The sequence below is a fragment of the Motacilla alba genome, chromosome 3 (assembly GCF_015832195.1).
Source record: "Motacilla alba alba isolate MOTALB_02 chromosome 3, Motacilla_alba_V1.0_pri, whole genome shotgun sequence".
NCBI lineage: Eukaryota > Metazoa > Chordata > Aves > Passeriformes > Motacillidae > Motacilla > Motacilla alba.
The window spans coordinates 54,104,036-54,122,820 of NC_052018.1; the positions used below are offsets into that span (position 1 = coordinate 54,104,036).

The 18,785-nt window shown below is 36.8% G+C and overlaps 1 protein-coding gene across 6 annotated transcripts in view; it reads left to right on the top strand.

Annotated features, from left to right (window-relative positions):
- LAMA2 (laminin subunit alpha 2) overlaps positions 1-18,785 on the top strand; it is a 335,487-nt gene that overhangs the window by 168,329 nt on the left and 148,373 nt on the right. For all 6 annotated transcript variants that reach the window (XM_038132678.1, XM_038132680.1, XM_038132679.1 and 3 more), the window contains exons 13-15: positions 11,431-11,538; positions 12,152-12,363; positions 18,378-18,489. In XM_038132678.1, coding sequence (XP_037988606.1) covers positions 11,431-11,538; positions 12,152-12,363; positions 18,378-18,489 — 432 coding nt within the window. The remainder of the gene's footprint in view (positions 1-11,430; positions 11,539-12,151; positions 12,364-18,377; positions 18,490-18,785) is intronic.

Genomic DNA, 18,785 nt, shown 5'->3' on the forward strand with positions numbered 1-18,785 from the left:
GCTAAAGGATTTTTTGTCACCTCCCATTAAGGCAAATTGAACTCAAAAGAATAAATTCTCTTACGGAGCATTTACAAAGCTATGCCCTTTCTGCTTTCTCAGTCTTGGGCATCAGTTCACACCTTCTGTCTTTCCTTTGCTCTCCAATCTCATTAGCTTTATTTCTCATCCTTCCTTCAGCCTTCTAAGAAGAAATGTAGGGTTTTTTTTCATAGAAAATTGTATCTAAGAAAGATAAAGACTTTGAACTTGAAGAAAAAAAATTACCTGAAAAGATTTTCAGAAAAGGACCCTTTTTTTAAGATTATTTGAAACACGCTTGGTTTTTTTCTTGCCCTTTAAAACAGCAGCACAATTTTGTAGCTTTCAGAGACGAGTTCATATCAAGTTTTATTTTTACAGTGTGCCTATGATACATTGTGTGTGCATGTGCCTGCGCACGGGTAGTGCTCCTATATATGAGCACATTGCCTCAAGTAATAATCATCTGTGGATTACCATGATGGTGATAACAAGTGCAGAATTGCTTTCATGGGTACAATAAAGAACGGCATGATAGATTTTTATCTATACTGTTTTTAAAAAAAAAATCTGTCTTAAAGCATATTTGTTAATTAAGTGCTGTCTGTACTGTTCTGAAATATCTTTGTTCCTTGAGTAAAGCAGTATTAAAATTCAGGGTTTGTGTGATACATACATACATTTAGTTACTGCTAACTAGCATTCATTTAAATTAACATCAAACACAAATTTCTTTCTCTATAAGAAAACATAGGTATTTTTTCAAAGCTATGTTAGTTTTTCATGAGTAGGGTTAGCAGAAGAAAGGCTGCAAAACTAGCAAGCCAGGAAAGTGGCCAGGAATTTAATCATGAGAAAGCATTGGCTCAACAGGCAAAGTAATTCAAAGTATGGTTTTTACTGACTGAAAACAGACAAAAAAATCACAGGGTTCTGATTCACTGTTTTGTTTTTCCCTTTATCTGAAAAATGAAAGCAAAATGCAAGGAGTTCTTGGAGGTTTTTTCTGTCATTAATGTTGGTGAATTGTAGTACACACAGACAAGTTTATACACATCTATATCTTTTTTTTAATACTCAAATGTTTATTCTTACTGCTTTTGTTTTGATATGTGATCCTTAGAGGTCTCCATGATATGCAGCAAAATACCAAATAAAAATGTATTATTGTTGCGTTTATTATATCAAATGACGAGCCACCTCTGAAGTGCAGATATTTGGCTTTGCAAAGACTAGCATTTTTCTTAGAAAATAAATATTTTTTTTCAAAATATTGATTTTTTTGCATTTTATTTCATTCAAAATATCCCACTTAGAAACACTGGCAGTTATTAAAAGCAGTATATCCTTCCTGTCAGAATAATTTTGCCCAACAGATACTCCAGTTACAAAACTCCTTCAAGCTTGAAACATTATGATATATTTCAGTTTCCTGAAGGATCCCAAAGTGCTTCTTATGTCATACTTTGCTTTGAATTACTAGTGCAGCCATAGTTGTGGTACAGTATTGTCAATAGTAATGTTGCAAACCAGTTAAGTAGAAGGAGTTGGAAAATAACCTTTGGCTGGCTAGAAGTGAAAGGGATTTTTTTCCATTTTCTTTTGTGACAAACTTGAGAAATAACATCCCTGGGCTGTTTTGCTTGGTGCTTTACAAACATGGAAACAAAAGAAAGCCTGAAATCAAGAATACTCACAGTCTGACTTGGTGAACTCTACTAACAATAGTTGGTTGTACCACTTGCTGGCACTTGGAGATATATTTTAGTGTTGAACAAGGCTGGTTGGGTTAATGGTTTGATTCAATTATCTTCAAGTTCTTTTTCAACCTTAATGATTCTGTGATTCTAATAAAGACACAGAATTTAACTATTTCTTGCTTTTACATACACAGTTTAATCTTTTTCAGTAGAAAGTAAACACTTTAGGAGGCATCCATGGATTTTCATTTACAGATCATGACGCGATGAGATGTCCTCAGCAATATCACAAGCAAAATATTGAATAGCCCTAAATGCCATTGCAAAGCTGAGGAAGATATTTTTAAGAAGAGAAGCTTTTAATTTGGACCTGAACAGTTGCTCTTGTTTTATAATCCTGCATTTTTGTGTTTAATAGTCCTTGCATGCTGGGATTTTGTTGCCATAGAAATATCAGCTTTTACTTTTGCAAAATTATGCAAATTTTTTTTCTTGTTAAAATATTCATGAAGGAGTACAGCCAGAGAAGGGAGGGGAAGGGTTGGTTCTTGTATATTAATGGAACTGGACTTTGACTTAAATGTTCTAATTATTCATTCATTCTAATATTACAGGAAGGCATTTATTGATATGACTACTGCAATTACAGTTTGCCCCTTTGGAACCACAGACCATGGAACTGGGAGACTAACATTTAATCAGTAAAATTAAGAATTACTTTCAATTATGAAATTATTGACAGCTACAAGACCAGCAGTAAACAGTTTTTATTTAGAAACTTTTCATGAGTATATGTTAATTAGAAACATGTCTCAGAGTTGATGATCAAGTATTGAATTTGATTACAATATTCCTAGTAGTCTGAAATGTCTTCACAGTTGAATAAAAAGTGGTATTTTTACCCAGACTTACCCACATTTAGCCACCCTGGTGCTTGTAGTGATCAGAGCAGCAGTTGAGGCAGCTGTTGATTTTGTATTAACTGGTTTGTTTGGTTTTGTTTTTTTTTTTTTTTTTTTTACTTCAGTTTAACTGTATTCAGTCAGGGAAAAATGTCTGCAACAGTGACGACATACACGGTTAATTTCTTTATCTTCTATGATGCATGCTTGACATACTGTGCTACAGTGTCACAGTTTCTGGTATATTTTTTTTCCGGATTGGTAGACTTCCAAAGATTGAGGTTTACCTGCCACCCCAGTAATATACATGGGCAACAACTGTACATGAATTAGGTTATCACATCACTACTGGAAGAATATGGCCCTGCTTTGTGTTTTTGAATCCTTGATCTGGTTACAGCAGCTTGGGGAACAGTGGTTGGGAAGGCACAGTCAAGATCATATGGAAAGCAAAAAAAGACAAAGCAAGTAACCATTTCAAGGTTATGTATATTGGTTGAGCAACTGTAACAAAGTAATCGCATATTTTAAATTTTGTAACAGTTTATCATTGGAAAAGTTGGTTTTAGACTTCAGGAGTGGTTGAACAGAGAGTTCTGTTTCTCTGCTCGAGTGAGAGGAAATGACAACTGGGAATTATGGTAGAGATTTGAGAATTTGTAGACTAAATGTCAACATTCATAAATACATTTCAGGAGACAGCATATAATCTTACTGTGCAAATTTTTCAATCAGTCACTGATTACATTAATTTCTTCAGTGCTAAGTTCAGAAGGAGCAACTACTCAATGTAAGTAGGAGTGGCAGCAGAGGGCTCACAGGAGAGCTGATGCTATTCAGTTCCCATCTTCCTTAGGAACTGAGATTTATTCCATTTTTCATTTTAGAGTTCCATGACATAATTGGATGTTTCAACATTATATATTAAACACAATGAGCAGTTGTATTTTATTTAGACACGCAAATAATACAGTCTAGTTCATCCAAGGAGGAAGAGAACTAGGGTTATGAAATGATAACTTTAATACAGTATCTCAGTAACAGTGAGACTGGGCTGAGTTTATGGATATAATTTTGAAAAATATAAGAAGTTTCTTATTGAGTTTTTAAAAATATTTTCCACATAAATGCTTCTTAGCAGATATATTGAATCAAAGGAATTGCACAATATTTCAATTGGTCTAAATTGTGACAAACAGTTTTGAATATGGAGGGCCTGGAAATACTCCTCAGATTGCTGTGTTTAGGATGGCAGACATTATCAACTACTATACCAACATTATGCCTTGAACTTCTGGATCAAGGAGAAAAAGTTACCATCACCAAAAATCAAAAAAGTTTAAGTTGTCTGGTTACACTTGATCTACTGATATTATAGCAAAAGTAAGGGATGCTTTCAAGAGATGATTAAGGAGATACTCACTAGATTTTAATGTCTTCCCCTGTTGGTATTCTTTCTTCCCTCATGTTTCAATTGTGTTTGAATCTGAATACATGGTATATCTCTGATAGGTTCAGGGCATTCTTTCTATGGTCAAGTGATCAGATGCTGTGAAAGACTGCTTAGTTCAGACTAGTAAGTGTTCCGGGAGGGTCCCACTTTCTCAGGTATTGAGCATAAAATAGGTACATGATCAAGGTACATAAGAAATACAATTTAGCAGAGTTTTCATTGTTCCTTATGAATTGTGCTTACTCTTTGGACAAGTTTTATTTGTCTCCTAAGCAAAAAATATTCACTTGGGGGAAAAAAAAGTAAACCCACAGATTTGATGGTTCTTTCCATTGCTGGGGAAATTTTAAGCATTAAGATATATTATGAATAAAACTCTTTTGAATAGGAATTTGAATAAAACTCCTTTTCCTTTTACTCAACTGTGCCTTAGTGTAGGATCAGCAGAGGAAATAGTAAAAAATTAAGAGCCTGTATCATAACATTCTGGGTAAGATTCGAGGAAAGAATGACTTCAAAATCTTGGCTGTTGGTCTGTTTGAAGAAACTGAAGATGACAGTGAATGGTTTGAAACTCTACGTTTTCCTTTTGAATGGTTTGATAATGTCGACAAATTCTCATGGAAAGCAACTGAACTCATAAGTATTCAGGCTACTTTATTTAAACCTACTCCCTCACTTGCTTTACTTCTCTGGAAGCAGTGTTCTAAAAAAGTGAAAATAAGTATAAAGTAGCATATACAGAAGAATTTTGACTACTTGATCAGGGAAACTAGGATTGTGAACTAGCTGGCATAGAGCTGGGGGAACTCTAGATGGCAGAGAGTTTGGGGAAAGAGTCCCTTCTTTCCGGGGAAAAGTTTAACTTCCCTATAATGAAAACTGACTTATTTTTAAAGCTAGCCAGAACTATACTGTCATTCGAATAAAACATGATTATTCTGCTCCCTGCTTTATCTGAAATATTGCTCTAATGCCTCAGAAGAGCTTTTATGTCCTATCTAAATTCAATCTGTCTAAGAGAGGAGAGTCTATTTAATCTCTAATTGGATCTGGAGTAGAGCTAACACATGCAATCTTTACTGAGAGCTATTACTAAATGAAGAAAGGTTTGACGTCTTCTTGGTGATGGTTCTATCAGAATTCTTTTCTAGTCCCTGCCTTCCCTCACACTACAACTAGCTCGAAGACTGGATCAGCAAAATCCAATTAAATATCATAAATTTACAGCTGGTACTTTTTCATAAAGAAGATAATAACCCAGATGAGAGCTGAATTACTAGTGAAATATTTCCTGCAACGTAAGTACATTAAGGGAGAAAAAGCAGCCCTTGGTCCACTCCCTTCTGCAGTGAGTGGGCTGCTAGAAGAACATGTGCACTTAGCCATCAGTTAAGGTGGTACATTGTTCAGTGGCCCATCAAACCATATCACAACTGCTTAGGTGCTGATGAATTATGAACCAACTTTGTGACCACAACTAAACTGGGAAAATCTTATTTTGTTTAAAGATTTCCTTCACATGGGTAGTGCTGATATTCTGGTGGCAGATATCCCTACATTTGCTGAAATCCAAGTCATAAAATAAATGTGTACCTAGAGAGTTTGTGACGGTGAAAGTGTCCAAATCTACATCAACCTTTCATTGCAGCTCTATTTCGTGAAAATTCAAGAAAGCTAGCAGGGAATGTTAAGCTGTGTATGCTATCATTCCAGTACCTTCAAGCCTAGTTTTTAGATAGTGCCATAGGAATATGACAGCCACTGGAAGACTAGGTGAATATCTGTGTAATTTCTCATAATCATGGCAGCAAGCAAATAACATTCACAGGTGTATCGGGGAACAAGGGATGTTTGTTTTGTGGATGTCTTCCAGAATAAGAAAACATCATTATCTCTTAGAACTTTGAGTTACTGTTAGCAACTTGGTGTGAGACTCTGGTTTTTTTCTTCAACTATATGTGTGTTAACATTCTCCACGGAAATGGTCTACCCATTCATGTTTGTAGCCTTTGCACTTTTTCTTCCCATTTTTTATTTTTTTTTCAGGTAGGGTTTGTTCATTTGGTATAGCTCTAATTGTACGACCATGTATATAATTATATAATAGTAAGAAGAATACATGTTTTTCCAAATCCTTTTACCTTACTACAGTTGTATTGTAGGTATATTGGTCTAATAAAAATATTAACACTCTATAGTGCTTGTCTCTCTAATACAATATGTCAGTGACTATTTCTGCCACAACCACTAACAGTGAAGAGGGAAAAAATAGTTCAACTTGTTGATATTTGTTGATACTTAAGGATGGGGTTTACTGGTGGACTTGGCAGTACTGGATTAATGGTTGGACTTGAGGATCTTAGAGTTCTTTTCCAACACAAGTGAGTCTTAGGATTCTATGATGCCTTTTATTTCACTGGTTTTGAAAATCTGGTGATGTATGAGTATTGGTCTAAACCTAGTTTAACGCAGCAATATAATTTTGGTTTTGAAGGTGTTGTGTTCTCTTGGATTAGGCCTGAAATCCAAGCCCTTATTAGTTAAATACATAGTTGTATAGATTTCACTACCAAATATCTGAGCAACGTGTATTTGTTCTATTTCAATAATACATGTAGTGTGTAATTTTTTATTAATTTGTGAAATGTTATGTCTTCCAAGTTACTTTTTAACTCTAAATACAAAGTGAAATGATTTGAAGGTCGTCCTTTCATGGGGTTACCGACCATCCACTTTCCTTTGACTCTATGGAGGACTTCTTCCAGTTGCCTACACGTAACCACATAGTACCATATCAGATGCCCCAGTTCATATTTAGGTGCTTTAATCACAAACTGAGTCTCTTCTTAACTGACACAAGAGCATTTTACTGCTTGATGAGATAAGGGATTGTAATCAGCACCCTGTTTAATGAAGATAGCTCCTAATCTTCTGAAGTTACATTTAGCAGATGTTCAGAAGAAATGAAGCAGCCTGCAGTGCAGTGGACAAAGTGCTAAACCTTTACAGGCAGAGTTGCAAAAGGCATTGGAGAGGCAGAGTGTGAATCTTCATGTAGTAACTCAACAACAAGATGGAATATAAATCTGTGTAAGGAGATATTCTCCAAGGACATTAGCAGAAGAGATCCTGACAGCTGGCCTTGGGAAAACATTGGCAGCACATTTACTAAGTGCAGGAAGAGGAAGACTTGTAAAGTTTGACTTCCATATGAAGAGATGCAAGCTTTCTTCATCTCTAGCCTTGCTCATATTTGTAGAAATGTTGTTTGTTTTCAGTGCTATAAGTATTTGTGGTCTACTATCATTTATCTTGGCTTAGAAGTAATTTTAGTGGGATATGCATATAACATCAAAACATGCTTTACACAAGATAATACTGGGTTCTTCCTCCTGTCCCCCAGCTCTTTTGCCCATTTGAACAATGGGCATTTGTTCACAGGAAAGGAAACATCTTTTCTGCTTCAGTTTTGGTTGACCCTCTGTTAGGGTGTTGTAAAAAAAGTCTTGTCTGCTCTCTGAAGAGTGCTCTTAAGAGCATGTAACATAATAGTAGAGTACAGTTAGCAGTGAAAAATTGCAAAAAACCCCAAAAACTTATCTGCCAGAAACTTTTTGGATTAGAACTAAGATAGCTGTGTTTTCTCTCTCCTGTGTTTGTTATTTCTATGGCTGACTTTTCTTGAACACGTAGATTCTGCCTCCGAAGCTAGAAATAAGTATTTGATGCATTAATCTAAAAACAGGTGGGAGAGACAAGAGAAATTCTGTGGAACTTCCTTGACATTTTTATACAGCTATCTTGTCTCAACAATACATGCCTTTTTCACCAGCCAGGCAAACTTTTATGCCCTGTTCTCTTTGGTGTTGATGGTCTCAGATGACAGTCCTTGGAGCAGAACTCTTAATCTTTGGGTGATACAGAGAAAAACAGTAAAAGCAGAGGGATCTCATGTGTGCCCAATTTATGTATTGCAGTTATATTTAAAATTAAGTGAAAAGTACTTTTTGCACAAGATGGCATGCAGCACAGGGATTAACTTCTGAATTCCTTTGCCTGTCAATGAAATTGTACTTTAAATATGCAAAGGAAGGAAATTACCATTGTAAACAATGACAAAAGGAAGTAGTAGTTTTTGGTTTATGTAAGTTTGAGGTTTTTTCTAATCTGTATTGGTATTATACAGCATACAAGGTAAATACATACTCTGAACTGTGAGGTATTCTCTACAACAAGAGCCTTTTGGGGACCTTGTCTTCAGCGTGTGATACTGTTCATGATATGCAAATCTTGCCAGTTGCAGGACCAAAACTCAGACTGCTGTGGCTAGGAGAGACCTCAAGAGACTTCTTAGTCATGTTCCAGCTCTTAGGCATGGCATCCAGAGTATCTCTGACATGTTGAACTGCTGCTAATTAATGAACTATTCAATAGCATTTTCAAGTAATTTGGTACTGTTTTGACCATCCTTACAATCAGCTTTCTGTATAGTCAAACTGAATCTTCTTCATGCCTTCCCTGCAGTTGCCACAGGTAAATAAAAATGGCCACTGCATTTTTCCAGACTTCCATATTTTGGTAAATTATTTTCCTATTTCCTCTGACTGTTCTCTTTTTTGGACTGGGCAACCCACCCCTTTCCTCTTGTGCTTCCTGTTGGTCATGTATTAAATATATGTAATATTATTTATATATATAATATATATAATATAATATAATATAATATAATATAATATAATATATAAATATAATGTAATCCATTCTAGCTGCCTTTCCTTTAGGGTTTTTTCTTTTTTTTTTCTTTTTTTTTCCCCTGCTTTGTGATCTGTGAGTTCTCATGTTGGATTTTTGTACACTAAGGTAAAGATTATGTAGCTGGGAAAAAGTAAAACCTGTATTGGTGCGTAATTTTTATGGGCTGTCTGAAAATGCCTAATCTTTGTTTTCCCATTATTTTTTCTTTCTTGAATCTTTATTGTTATTCTGAACTTGAAATAGAAACGATAAAATTCTGCAAAGTTACTCTTCCAAAATGTTTGTCTACAGCTGAAAGCAATTCTGGGTACTTCTTGCAGCATTTCAGATCTCTAAATTTTTTTACATTCTTCTAGCAGTTACAAACCAGTGCTTAGACTTGACCACGGGCAAAACAAAAATCCAAGGAAGAAAAAAATATTTTCATGTTGTTTGGGTCAAGGCTTTTAAGAAGTTGCATTGGTCCCAGCAGATTTGGACACTATGTAGATAAACAAGTGATGCCACTGTTAGCTAGTGACTGAGCTAGGAGGAGCTGCAGACTCCATCAAGGGTAGAGAGAGAGGCCTTACAGAGAGACCTGGACAGGCTAGAGAGCTGGGCCATCACCAGCAAAAGCTAACGGAAGCAAGTGCTGGATTCTGTCCCTGGGATTGGGTGCTCCTGCTTATACACACAAATTGTGAGGTAAGAGGCTGGAGAGCAGCACTGTGGAAAGAGATCAGGGGGTTTGGGCTGATGGCAAGTTGAACATGAGTCAGCAGTGCCCTGGCAGCCAGGAGGGCCAAGCGTGTCCTGGGGTGCATCAGGCACAGCATGGCCAGCTGGGCAAGGGAGGGGATTGTCCTGCTCTGCTCTGCACTGGGGCAGCCTCACCTCAAGCAGTGTGTGTACTTTTGGGCATCTCAAGTGAAGTATGATTTTCCTCGAGCCAGGTCTCATAAGCTCTTGGAGATATATTTCACACCCCAGATAGCTCAGCTACCTTAGAAGGCATAAAATCAACAGGATGGCTTCTGTGGTAGTGTTGGAAACAAAAGGGTTTTAATAAAAGGCAAAATAACAAACTTTTTACAGAGAAAAATCAATCCAGGTGCAAGATGCCCTCCTGCCCCTGGTAAAACACCTCACAAAAGCGATTAGTTTCTTTGTTCTCTTCTTTTTCTAGTAAATTGCTCAGGCGGAACTTTTTTGTTTCTGTCCAATTAGCTATCCTTAAGTTTGAGGTGAAGTCCCCCAGGTCCTGTGAGATGCCTTTTCACCTAATTGAGGGGAGAAACTTGTGGGCTTATTTCCTTTTTAAGGGGACAAAGGATAGTTTTGTCACTCCATCAACAGGGAGCACATTCCTATACTCAAGGACATCAGACTATTAAAGTATGTCAAGAGGAGAGTGACCAAGTTAGTATGAGCGCCTTCCAGCTTGAGATACTCTATGACTCTGTGATCCTACGATTTTGTGGTCAAAGATCCAGGTTATGATTTGGAGGGAATTTTCTAGCTTTAACCTAACAATTAGCTCTACAGCCTCAGATACGGGGTTTTTGTATAGCTTTATCACTAATTCAGAATCAGTTGATTTCCAGTTCTCAAATGCTCCAACCTTTTTTTCACCCCTTGAATTAGATTAATCCTAAAATAATGAAGATGCTGACTTTCACTGCTTTTTCTTACTGTGTGCAAAAGCATCCAGTGTGATGAACAAGTATGTCTTTGAGAATAACCAGATTATTCTCTTGGTAAAAGATTTAAAAATTTGCTCTGTGCTCTGCAGTAGGCATTGGAAGGGCAGAAGAATCCCTGTGATTTTAATATTCTCAGAGAGGAGGCTCAAATTGCAATGAAATATGAGGCAGATGCATTTAAAACCCAAAATGTAGCTCCTGCAGGATTTTATTTACTTATGCTCCTTCCAATCAATTAACAGAAAGCATTATTTCTGTGGTGAACTCTGTCATTCAAGTCTGTAACTTTTGATTTGCATCATACTACATGCCATTTGTAATGGAATAGCTTGTGTCAATGCCGTGATCCTGGGGGCTAAAAGAGCATGGAAAAAATATATTGCCGTGACACAAGAGCCTGGTCATTGACTTCTCACATTGTAGACTGGGTCAAACTGAGTGGAAGGGCTGAAGCATTCTTTTCAAGTAAATTTATTTGACTCCATCATGGAAAATTCTTACTTTAAGTTACGGTTCATTCTAAAAAAAAAAAAAAAAAAAAAAATGCAGCCCTTTTTTTTTCTATTTTGATAGTTTGCTCCATCAATGAAACTGAAGTTACTGAATTTTCTGTAGGTTGCTAAGGCTGCTGATACAGAGGCCAGCCCAAATGAGAACCATATAACTGAACAAATACACTGAAAGTCTAATGCAAGACTGGAAATTTGCACAGATTTCATAATTGTTTCTGATTTCTCTGTTACTCTGTGGGTTTAAGGAATTCACAGCCTTCAACAGCTATAATCCTCAGGGATTTGCATGTGGTTTTGCAACACTAGAAATCTACTGATGCTCAAGAAAACTGCCCCCAAGTGGTTAAGGCCCATTTCTTATATTTAATTAGAATTTTTTTCTGTCTTTTAATTCCCCAGGTAGCATCTGCTGGAGGACATCTGAAATTTACAGTGTCCTATGACGTCACAGAAGAAGAAGAGGAAGAAACAGCTAAATTGATGGTTCAATCTGATGTCATCATAGAGGTAAAGTATTTTCAGCCAAAGAAAGAAATAAAAAAAGAAAATAAATAAAAAGAAAGGGACAAAGAGAGAAAGAGAAAATGGCCTGGTTTTTCAGATGTTCCGTGTAAAGTCTGGTGGCTGAGGACACAAAACAGAAGACTGCACATACATCCAGTTATTTTCTAGTGTGAGAAAATGGATATACTTTAGAAAACTAAAAGCTTCAATATCTCAAGGAGTCTCTGGTATTATTGCAGCTACTGTGAGTGGCTTAGAAAACTATAATGCTTCTGTTTCATCCATGAAGAAATAAAATAGTTGGTCACTTGAGGTTACACTTCGACAGTCTTTCAGTAGGTCTCTTCTTTTGCACCTCAGCATTATATGAATTTGCTTTTGCCTATGTAGAGCCATGCACCATGACAGTAGGTTTTATCAGAAAAATCCAAACTTTCTTTTGCACTGCTTTTCAGTTCTGTCAGGCAAGCGCATTTCAGGTTTATGAAAAGTGAATATTATTCCTGGTATTTGTTATTCTTGTAAAATATATTATTCAATAAATCATGCACCCCAATGGGCTTTTTTTCAAGACTTTTTTCATGTTTAAATCTCTCTCTTTCATGGCTCTCTCTAGGGAGGTGACTTGAAAATCAGCACTCCGAAAGGGATAATTCACCTGCAGCCTTCCGAAGAGCACACTGAAGAAATTGTGCTGAAGCCGGAATCCTTCTCAGTGCATGGCACTGATGTTCCAGTCAGCAGGAGGGACTTCATGACTATCCTTGCAAACGTGAAGAGGATCCTCATAAGAGCCACATACAGCAATGGGATGAATGCCATCTACAGGTGAATGTGAGGAACGGGTCCCTTTGCTACAGGCAGCTTCTCAGAAGAGTTGTTTTCTCTCTTCAGAGAACAAGGCTGATGTAATTTAAAACATTCTAATTTATTGTCATGAAATCCATAGCATTCATTTACACTTTCAACTTTTGTTAGTATGGTTTTCATTTTGGGTAGACAGGAGGAGGAAGGCAACAGAAAGAAGCAGCCTTTTAAGAAAATGAAATTACATGGACTATTAAGGCATGAATGACAGTTCTATAAATATGTTTATTTTGTGAACACAGTAATTCCCATGTACATGGTAAATCATGGAGAGCGGTAATAAGATGTTGAAGTAGGAAATGATATATTGCTCATATATCGTTTTTCCCATTTAATGACCATACAGGGCCACATTAACAGTGAACCAGAGAATAATATCCTGAGTTTCCAAGCTGGAAAAGTGCCTCAAGGGGAATTTTCTATGTTTTTAATCAGTACCACACACAGAACTGGCTAATCCCAAAGCCTTTCCCTTGATTTATGTCAGGATGCTGCGTGGACTGCTCAGATTCACTGATTTGATGTGAACTCTTCTGAGTCGTTTGATAAAATTAAAGACATATGAGATGATACAGTTCTATTTCAGTTGCTGCAGTGTGTTTGAAACTGTAAAGCTCGTCTTGCATTTCAAATTTTTCAAAGTGCATGAACAAATACTCCAGATGGGGTGAAGAAAACATCTCTCCTGATACTGTGTGATTAACATTAATAGTTAGGTGGCATAAGTAATATTTTTAAAATATGTAATGGAATTGATTGCATAGTAGCTTTTTACCCTCAAGGCAGGAAACCTGAAATGCTCTCTAATCTGCACATCAGTTGATTCAGTGGCATAAGCCAATTTGGAATGGAGGGAGCTGATAGCACATTTAGTGATTATTTGCTGAGAGCACAGACAGAGTTTTTGCTGCTGTGAAATTTCTTCAGCAATCTAACCATCATTTGAATACTTAGGTAATTAAAATATATCCTAAATTGAAAGGCAGGTTGTGTCAACAGCATGCAGTTTTCTGATTTGAACTTCAGCAGTGTAAATTTTTTCCCTGCAAAAGAATTCATATCTCTTCAGTCTCTGTCTTATCCTGTGGTTAATTAGTATGTATTACATCTCTGTAAATAAGTTTGTGAATCATAACTAGCTTGAGTTTGGGACAAACTGTTTCCTAATTTGCTCATTCAGTCATCAACCTTGCATACTTTTTTATGTCCCTGCATCCAGTTTGAAAGCTTCTCATGGTCCCTTTAGCTTCCTACTCTGATTTTTGAGGAGAGCCAAAACACCAGGCCAGAGCTCACCTCTTATGCACCATGAGCAGACCATGAGCTCTTAATTCACAACTGACAGCTGAGACTAGTGGGAGCTCAGGGACTGATGATCTTCTTCTCTCTTCTCATTCAAATAAAAAAAACCCAAACCGTTACTCGGAATTTTCCAAGCTAAAGGAGTGCAGGAGCAATTTTGGGGTGAACAATAGGGGCTTTTATGCTGTTTTTAAAGCAGATATGTAAGGTTGACTGCCTTTTGGCCAGAGGTCTTACTGAGTAGTAGGGGAAATGCAAACTTTTAAAGGAGATATGTATGATTGACTTTCCTTGGGCCAAAGGTGTTACTAAGTATTATGGGCAATGCAAACTTCAGTTATCAAAGGTTTACATATATTTGAGTACTGACATTTGTACTAGTAGGAGATGGAGGGCTCTCCTACAAAAAGCACTTTGGCTGGGCAGTTGTGAGGAAAGTACAGGGCTGGACATGTAAGGGCTCCATCCTGCCAATCCTGTGGAGCAGTGTGGGTGGGATGGGTGAGATCCCCTCTGGGCAGCAGTGTAGAGCTCAGGTAAGCGCACACATGTAGAACTGGCACAATCTATAGAATGTGCCTTGTAAGTAAGATATGGAAGTCTGGCAAATTTGGAAGACTATATATCACTGCCTGCATCCCAGATTACTGCTTTAGACATTTGGTCATGTGTGGTACCTCACTGTTCCAGAGTCTTGTCCATATTCAGCCTTTGGAAACAGTTTAGTGGTGTGTTAAAGATAATTTTCTTAAAGCACTTTTTTTTAAATGCTCTGTGAGAAGAGCTCTGCAACACACATATAATTTAGGCTTTGCATGTTGGTAGCCATCAGCTTCTAGGTGTGGTGACATTACAGTTGTGAAGATTGGTCCCTTAAAGACAATGAGTTAAAATGGGATTAGGGGAAGGAACTGAAGTGATTTTGAAGAGTAACTTGTTCTGCTAGAAACGGTCTGATATAGCTGGTACATTTCTAGCTGTCCCTCTGATGTCTCTTACCAGAGAAGGATGCAGTGGTTGCTGTATTACTGTGTAATAAAGTAAACAATTTTATTGAGTGCTCTCAGGGTGCTCATTGTGGTTTAGCATGACAGAAGAGAGGATGTAAAATTTCAATAGCAATTAAACAAATTCAGTTTTTCATCTTTAAGTGTAGCAATGATAGTTCCACCTGTTACGGTGGGATTTACGAAGTTCCTCAGAACAGTTCATGCTTCCAGGCACCAGCAACAGCATCTACTGTCATCCAGCCCAGCTTATGATCTGCTGTGTAGGGATATTGCTGATTTTCAGGATGTGCCTCTTTACCGACTGTTTTATATTCTCTTTGACTTTCACTCATGCTGAAACATACTAGGTGCAAAGCTGTGCTCATCACTCTTAAGATCATGCAAAATAATGCTTTTCTCCATATTCTGTCCATTTAGTTCTTCAGGGAAAATATAGATCAAATGAAAAATATATTCTTTGTGATATCTAGGGCTGATTAAGGACTCCAAAGAATGGTCTCCAAAGGAAGACATTTCTGAAAATAAATACTGTAGAGCTAAGCCTTAATAGATAAGTAGATATGAACTAAAAGGCTTTTATTGTCTTTAAACAGGTATGTGTAGTGGACAGATGGATATTCCTCTGAGAGGGTTAAGAGGGTTTGGCAGAGAGACAGAAATATTACAGGGTTATTAGATCCGTCATGAATGACAATTCCTGCCTCAAAGCACCAGCAGAATTATGCAACATACTAATTAGAGATTGCTATATTAAGCAACCTGTTCGTTTAAGTACTGAAAGTTTTCAAAATGGATGTCAGCACATGTGTAAGGATTCCAAAGGTGCTGTTATAATCAGAAGCCTAAAAAGAGACCAGAATGGAGACATAAAGTAACTTTCTTGCAGTCATGTAGAAAAAGACTTAAAAATTCAATGGAGCTGTCTCCAGTTGACAAGAGCTTTAATTTAAAGATTCTATTTTTACCCTTGTTTAGCTTAACCTACTAGAAACATTAGTTAATCTGTTATGCTTTCAAGTATCCACTAAACAATATGAATGCAGTCATGCTGGGTTTGACTCAAGCATGGTTTTGTGTACATTTTTAACGTAATTTTAAGCTTGCAGTGTTGTTATTGCTCCGTGGCATAATTAGGAAGCTTTCTTATATGAGTGGACAATTAGATCATCAAGTCAGTTAAAAATTGAGAATACAGAAGTGCAGCAATCAATATGAAAGTGAACCCAGCTTCTGGGTTTAAAACCTAATCCTCCTTCAACTTGAAAGGTCTTCCAAATGGTTGCAGTTAAGTCCATCTGTGGTAGAAGTAACAGGCCAAGAAACGATAACTCTCTCTTACTGTTCTGTTTGATCTAATAACTGTTAGCTTGTGCTTCAAAGAAAGTTTAGTAGCACTGTTTATTCAGTTTCAATATCCAGAGTGCTCACTGATGGTAAGTGTTGCAAACATGCAGATAGGCACTGGAAATTGGAGTGCTAAAGAGAATAGATTGTTTGCAGCCACATAGAGAGGAGTCAGTTCTAGACACAAGGAGAAAGAGGGAAGAAGAGACCAGGGGTTTTTTTCCATATGCAAAATTGGCTCCAAGACAAATGAGCAATGATTGGGTCACTACTTCATGTGCCTTATGTAGCCAGTGTGATTCAGATGCCTGGCACAGCAGACAGTAAACTGTGCTGATACTGCCTGAAACGTCCCCTTCCCTTTTAATCTTGTTTGTTTTTAGAAGTCAACAGTTGCCTGCTGACAGTAACAGTCAGCTTAAATATTTGGTCTTGATGTCTAACCTCAAATTGTTCATGCATCTCCAGGATCCAGTTCCCCATTACTGCCAGCATTATGTATTTTAATGAATGCAGAATGGCATAGAGGAATCCAAATTACAACATCAAAATGGGAGAAAAGAAAATCACTGCAGCTTTCTTCACTGAATAACTGTTAATGCTAAAAACTGTTAAACACATTAAAATCCCATTTAGCAAATAGCAGAATGTAATGAAAATTGGAACAATTCAGTGAATACAAATGTGGGATAATACTGGGTGGATTGTTTCTGTGTGTTAGTGCTTCTCTTTGTTCCAAGATCAATGCTTAGAGGGCGCTAGCTGTAGTTCAAAGGAGAAATACAATTTGACCTTTTATTAAAAAACTGTTTCTTCATTTACAGGTTTTCTTCTTTAAAATTTTTATTTTCTTACTGGTAAAATAATCACTATTTGATATCGGATATCCTAGAGATTGGTTATCATATCATAAAGAAATTTCAAGTGAATGATTGCAAAATAAATGTACAGCAATAAATGTACAGCAGTGGAGCAAAGGGGATATACTGAAAAGTCAGAGGGAATTTACTGAAGATCTGGATAGGAAGAAGCATCCTTCTCCTAAAACAGTATCAAGAAACTTTTACAGAGGTTCTAGTATCACCAAATCAGATTTTAGTTTCTAACTGCATTTTACACAATGGTAGTCTATCCAAAGTCCAGTCGTATTCCTAGTGGTGGTAAAATTTCTGGTTTTCTGTAGCTTCTGTCTTAATTTAAGAAATCTTCCCCTTTGCCCCCTATTACTGTTCATGTTTAACTTGTTTGGGGTAGTCATAAAATCGAGTGGGAAAATATTCTGTCTTAAACTTTCCTCCAACCTCTGTAGCAACAACAAAATATTTTTCTTGGATGTTTTCTTATCCAAGGTCATCCAAATAATTTTCAGGATTTTTTTGCAGACAAAAGATAAATGCCCTATTATGAAGGAAAAAAAAACCTTTTTAATAAAATGTATGTCATGAAAATGTATTCTCTGCTGAAGACAACTTCAAAACAAGCTCTTCAAGTAGCTTTAGTTATCAAACACTCTGTTAAGATAACTGGGTGAAAATAGAAGTAATGTTAATGTTCCTTCAAATTCTCATAAGAATTAAACTCCCAAATCTCAGGTTTTTTCCACAGAAAGATACTCTTGAGGTAAATTACATCTGTTTCTGATAATAGTTGTAAGACTATCAAAAGGCTTCTGTTGTTTCTTTTATCATACTTCCATGCTCTTGAAACAAAAACATGGTCAGTGTTCACCTAAACAACAGCTGTTTAGTACTTTTTTTCTCTGGCATTGGGGAGAGCAAGGCATATGGCAGAAGATTTCTTTTTTGCTTTATGTTCATACATTTTTCTTTCATACGTATAATGCTTAAATCCTCAATCCTTCTGGACAGGGCTGACATCTTTTCCAGAGGTCAAATCTCCAGAGTAAAAATACCCTATATCCAAAACTTAGTAAGGTAATATTTTAGAAAGTTGGACTAGTGGTTCATAAATTTTGAAGATGCTGCCTAGTGTCAGATTTGGTCTATATGCAGCGGCAATGCAAGTTGGCACATGTGGCTTGCAGGCCAGGAATAGCCTGGTACAGTGCTGTAAGACGTTTTGAATCTATTTTTATCAGTGGGTATCTGACCATAATCTCCCTCACATGATGAACAAAAATAGTAACAAGCCTACAGACATACAGTTTAGGAAGAAATATATGAATATGAAAACCTCCTTATTCTTAAGGAGGAAAACAGGAAACAAACCACTGCATGTCCCTATAAAGTGTTCGTTGCATTCAGCTGCACATATCCATCTAATTTGCTGTTTTGCCCATTTAATTTCTGTTACATCCAGACTAAGAAGCGTTATTATGGAATCTGCTGACCACACTTCAAGGGGGAGAAGGGTAGCATCTGCAGTGGAGTTGTGTGAGTGTCCTCCAGGCTATGATGGTACCTCCTGTGAGGTGAGTATCTTGATGCAGTCTAGTTCAACATTGCTAACACTGTGATAGGTAGAAACAGGCAGTGGACCTGTGTTGGTAGAAAATAATAGGACAGCTGTCCCTTCTTGTTAGGAATTTGTCATGGCTTGACTAGTTACTTTTATTTCCAGGTGATGGTTCATTATGTCTGATAATATTTAAAAGCTGAAGTTTTACACCTGTGATGATTTCTAACTTATGAAAAGACATTTTGGCTCATAAAAAGGAAGTGGAAAAAATATTTGTACTCTTTAGCCATTTAATAATACAAATGCATG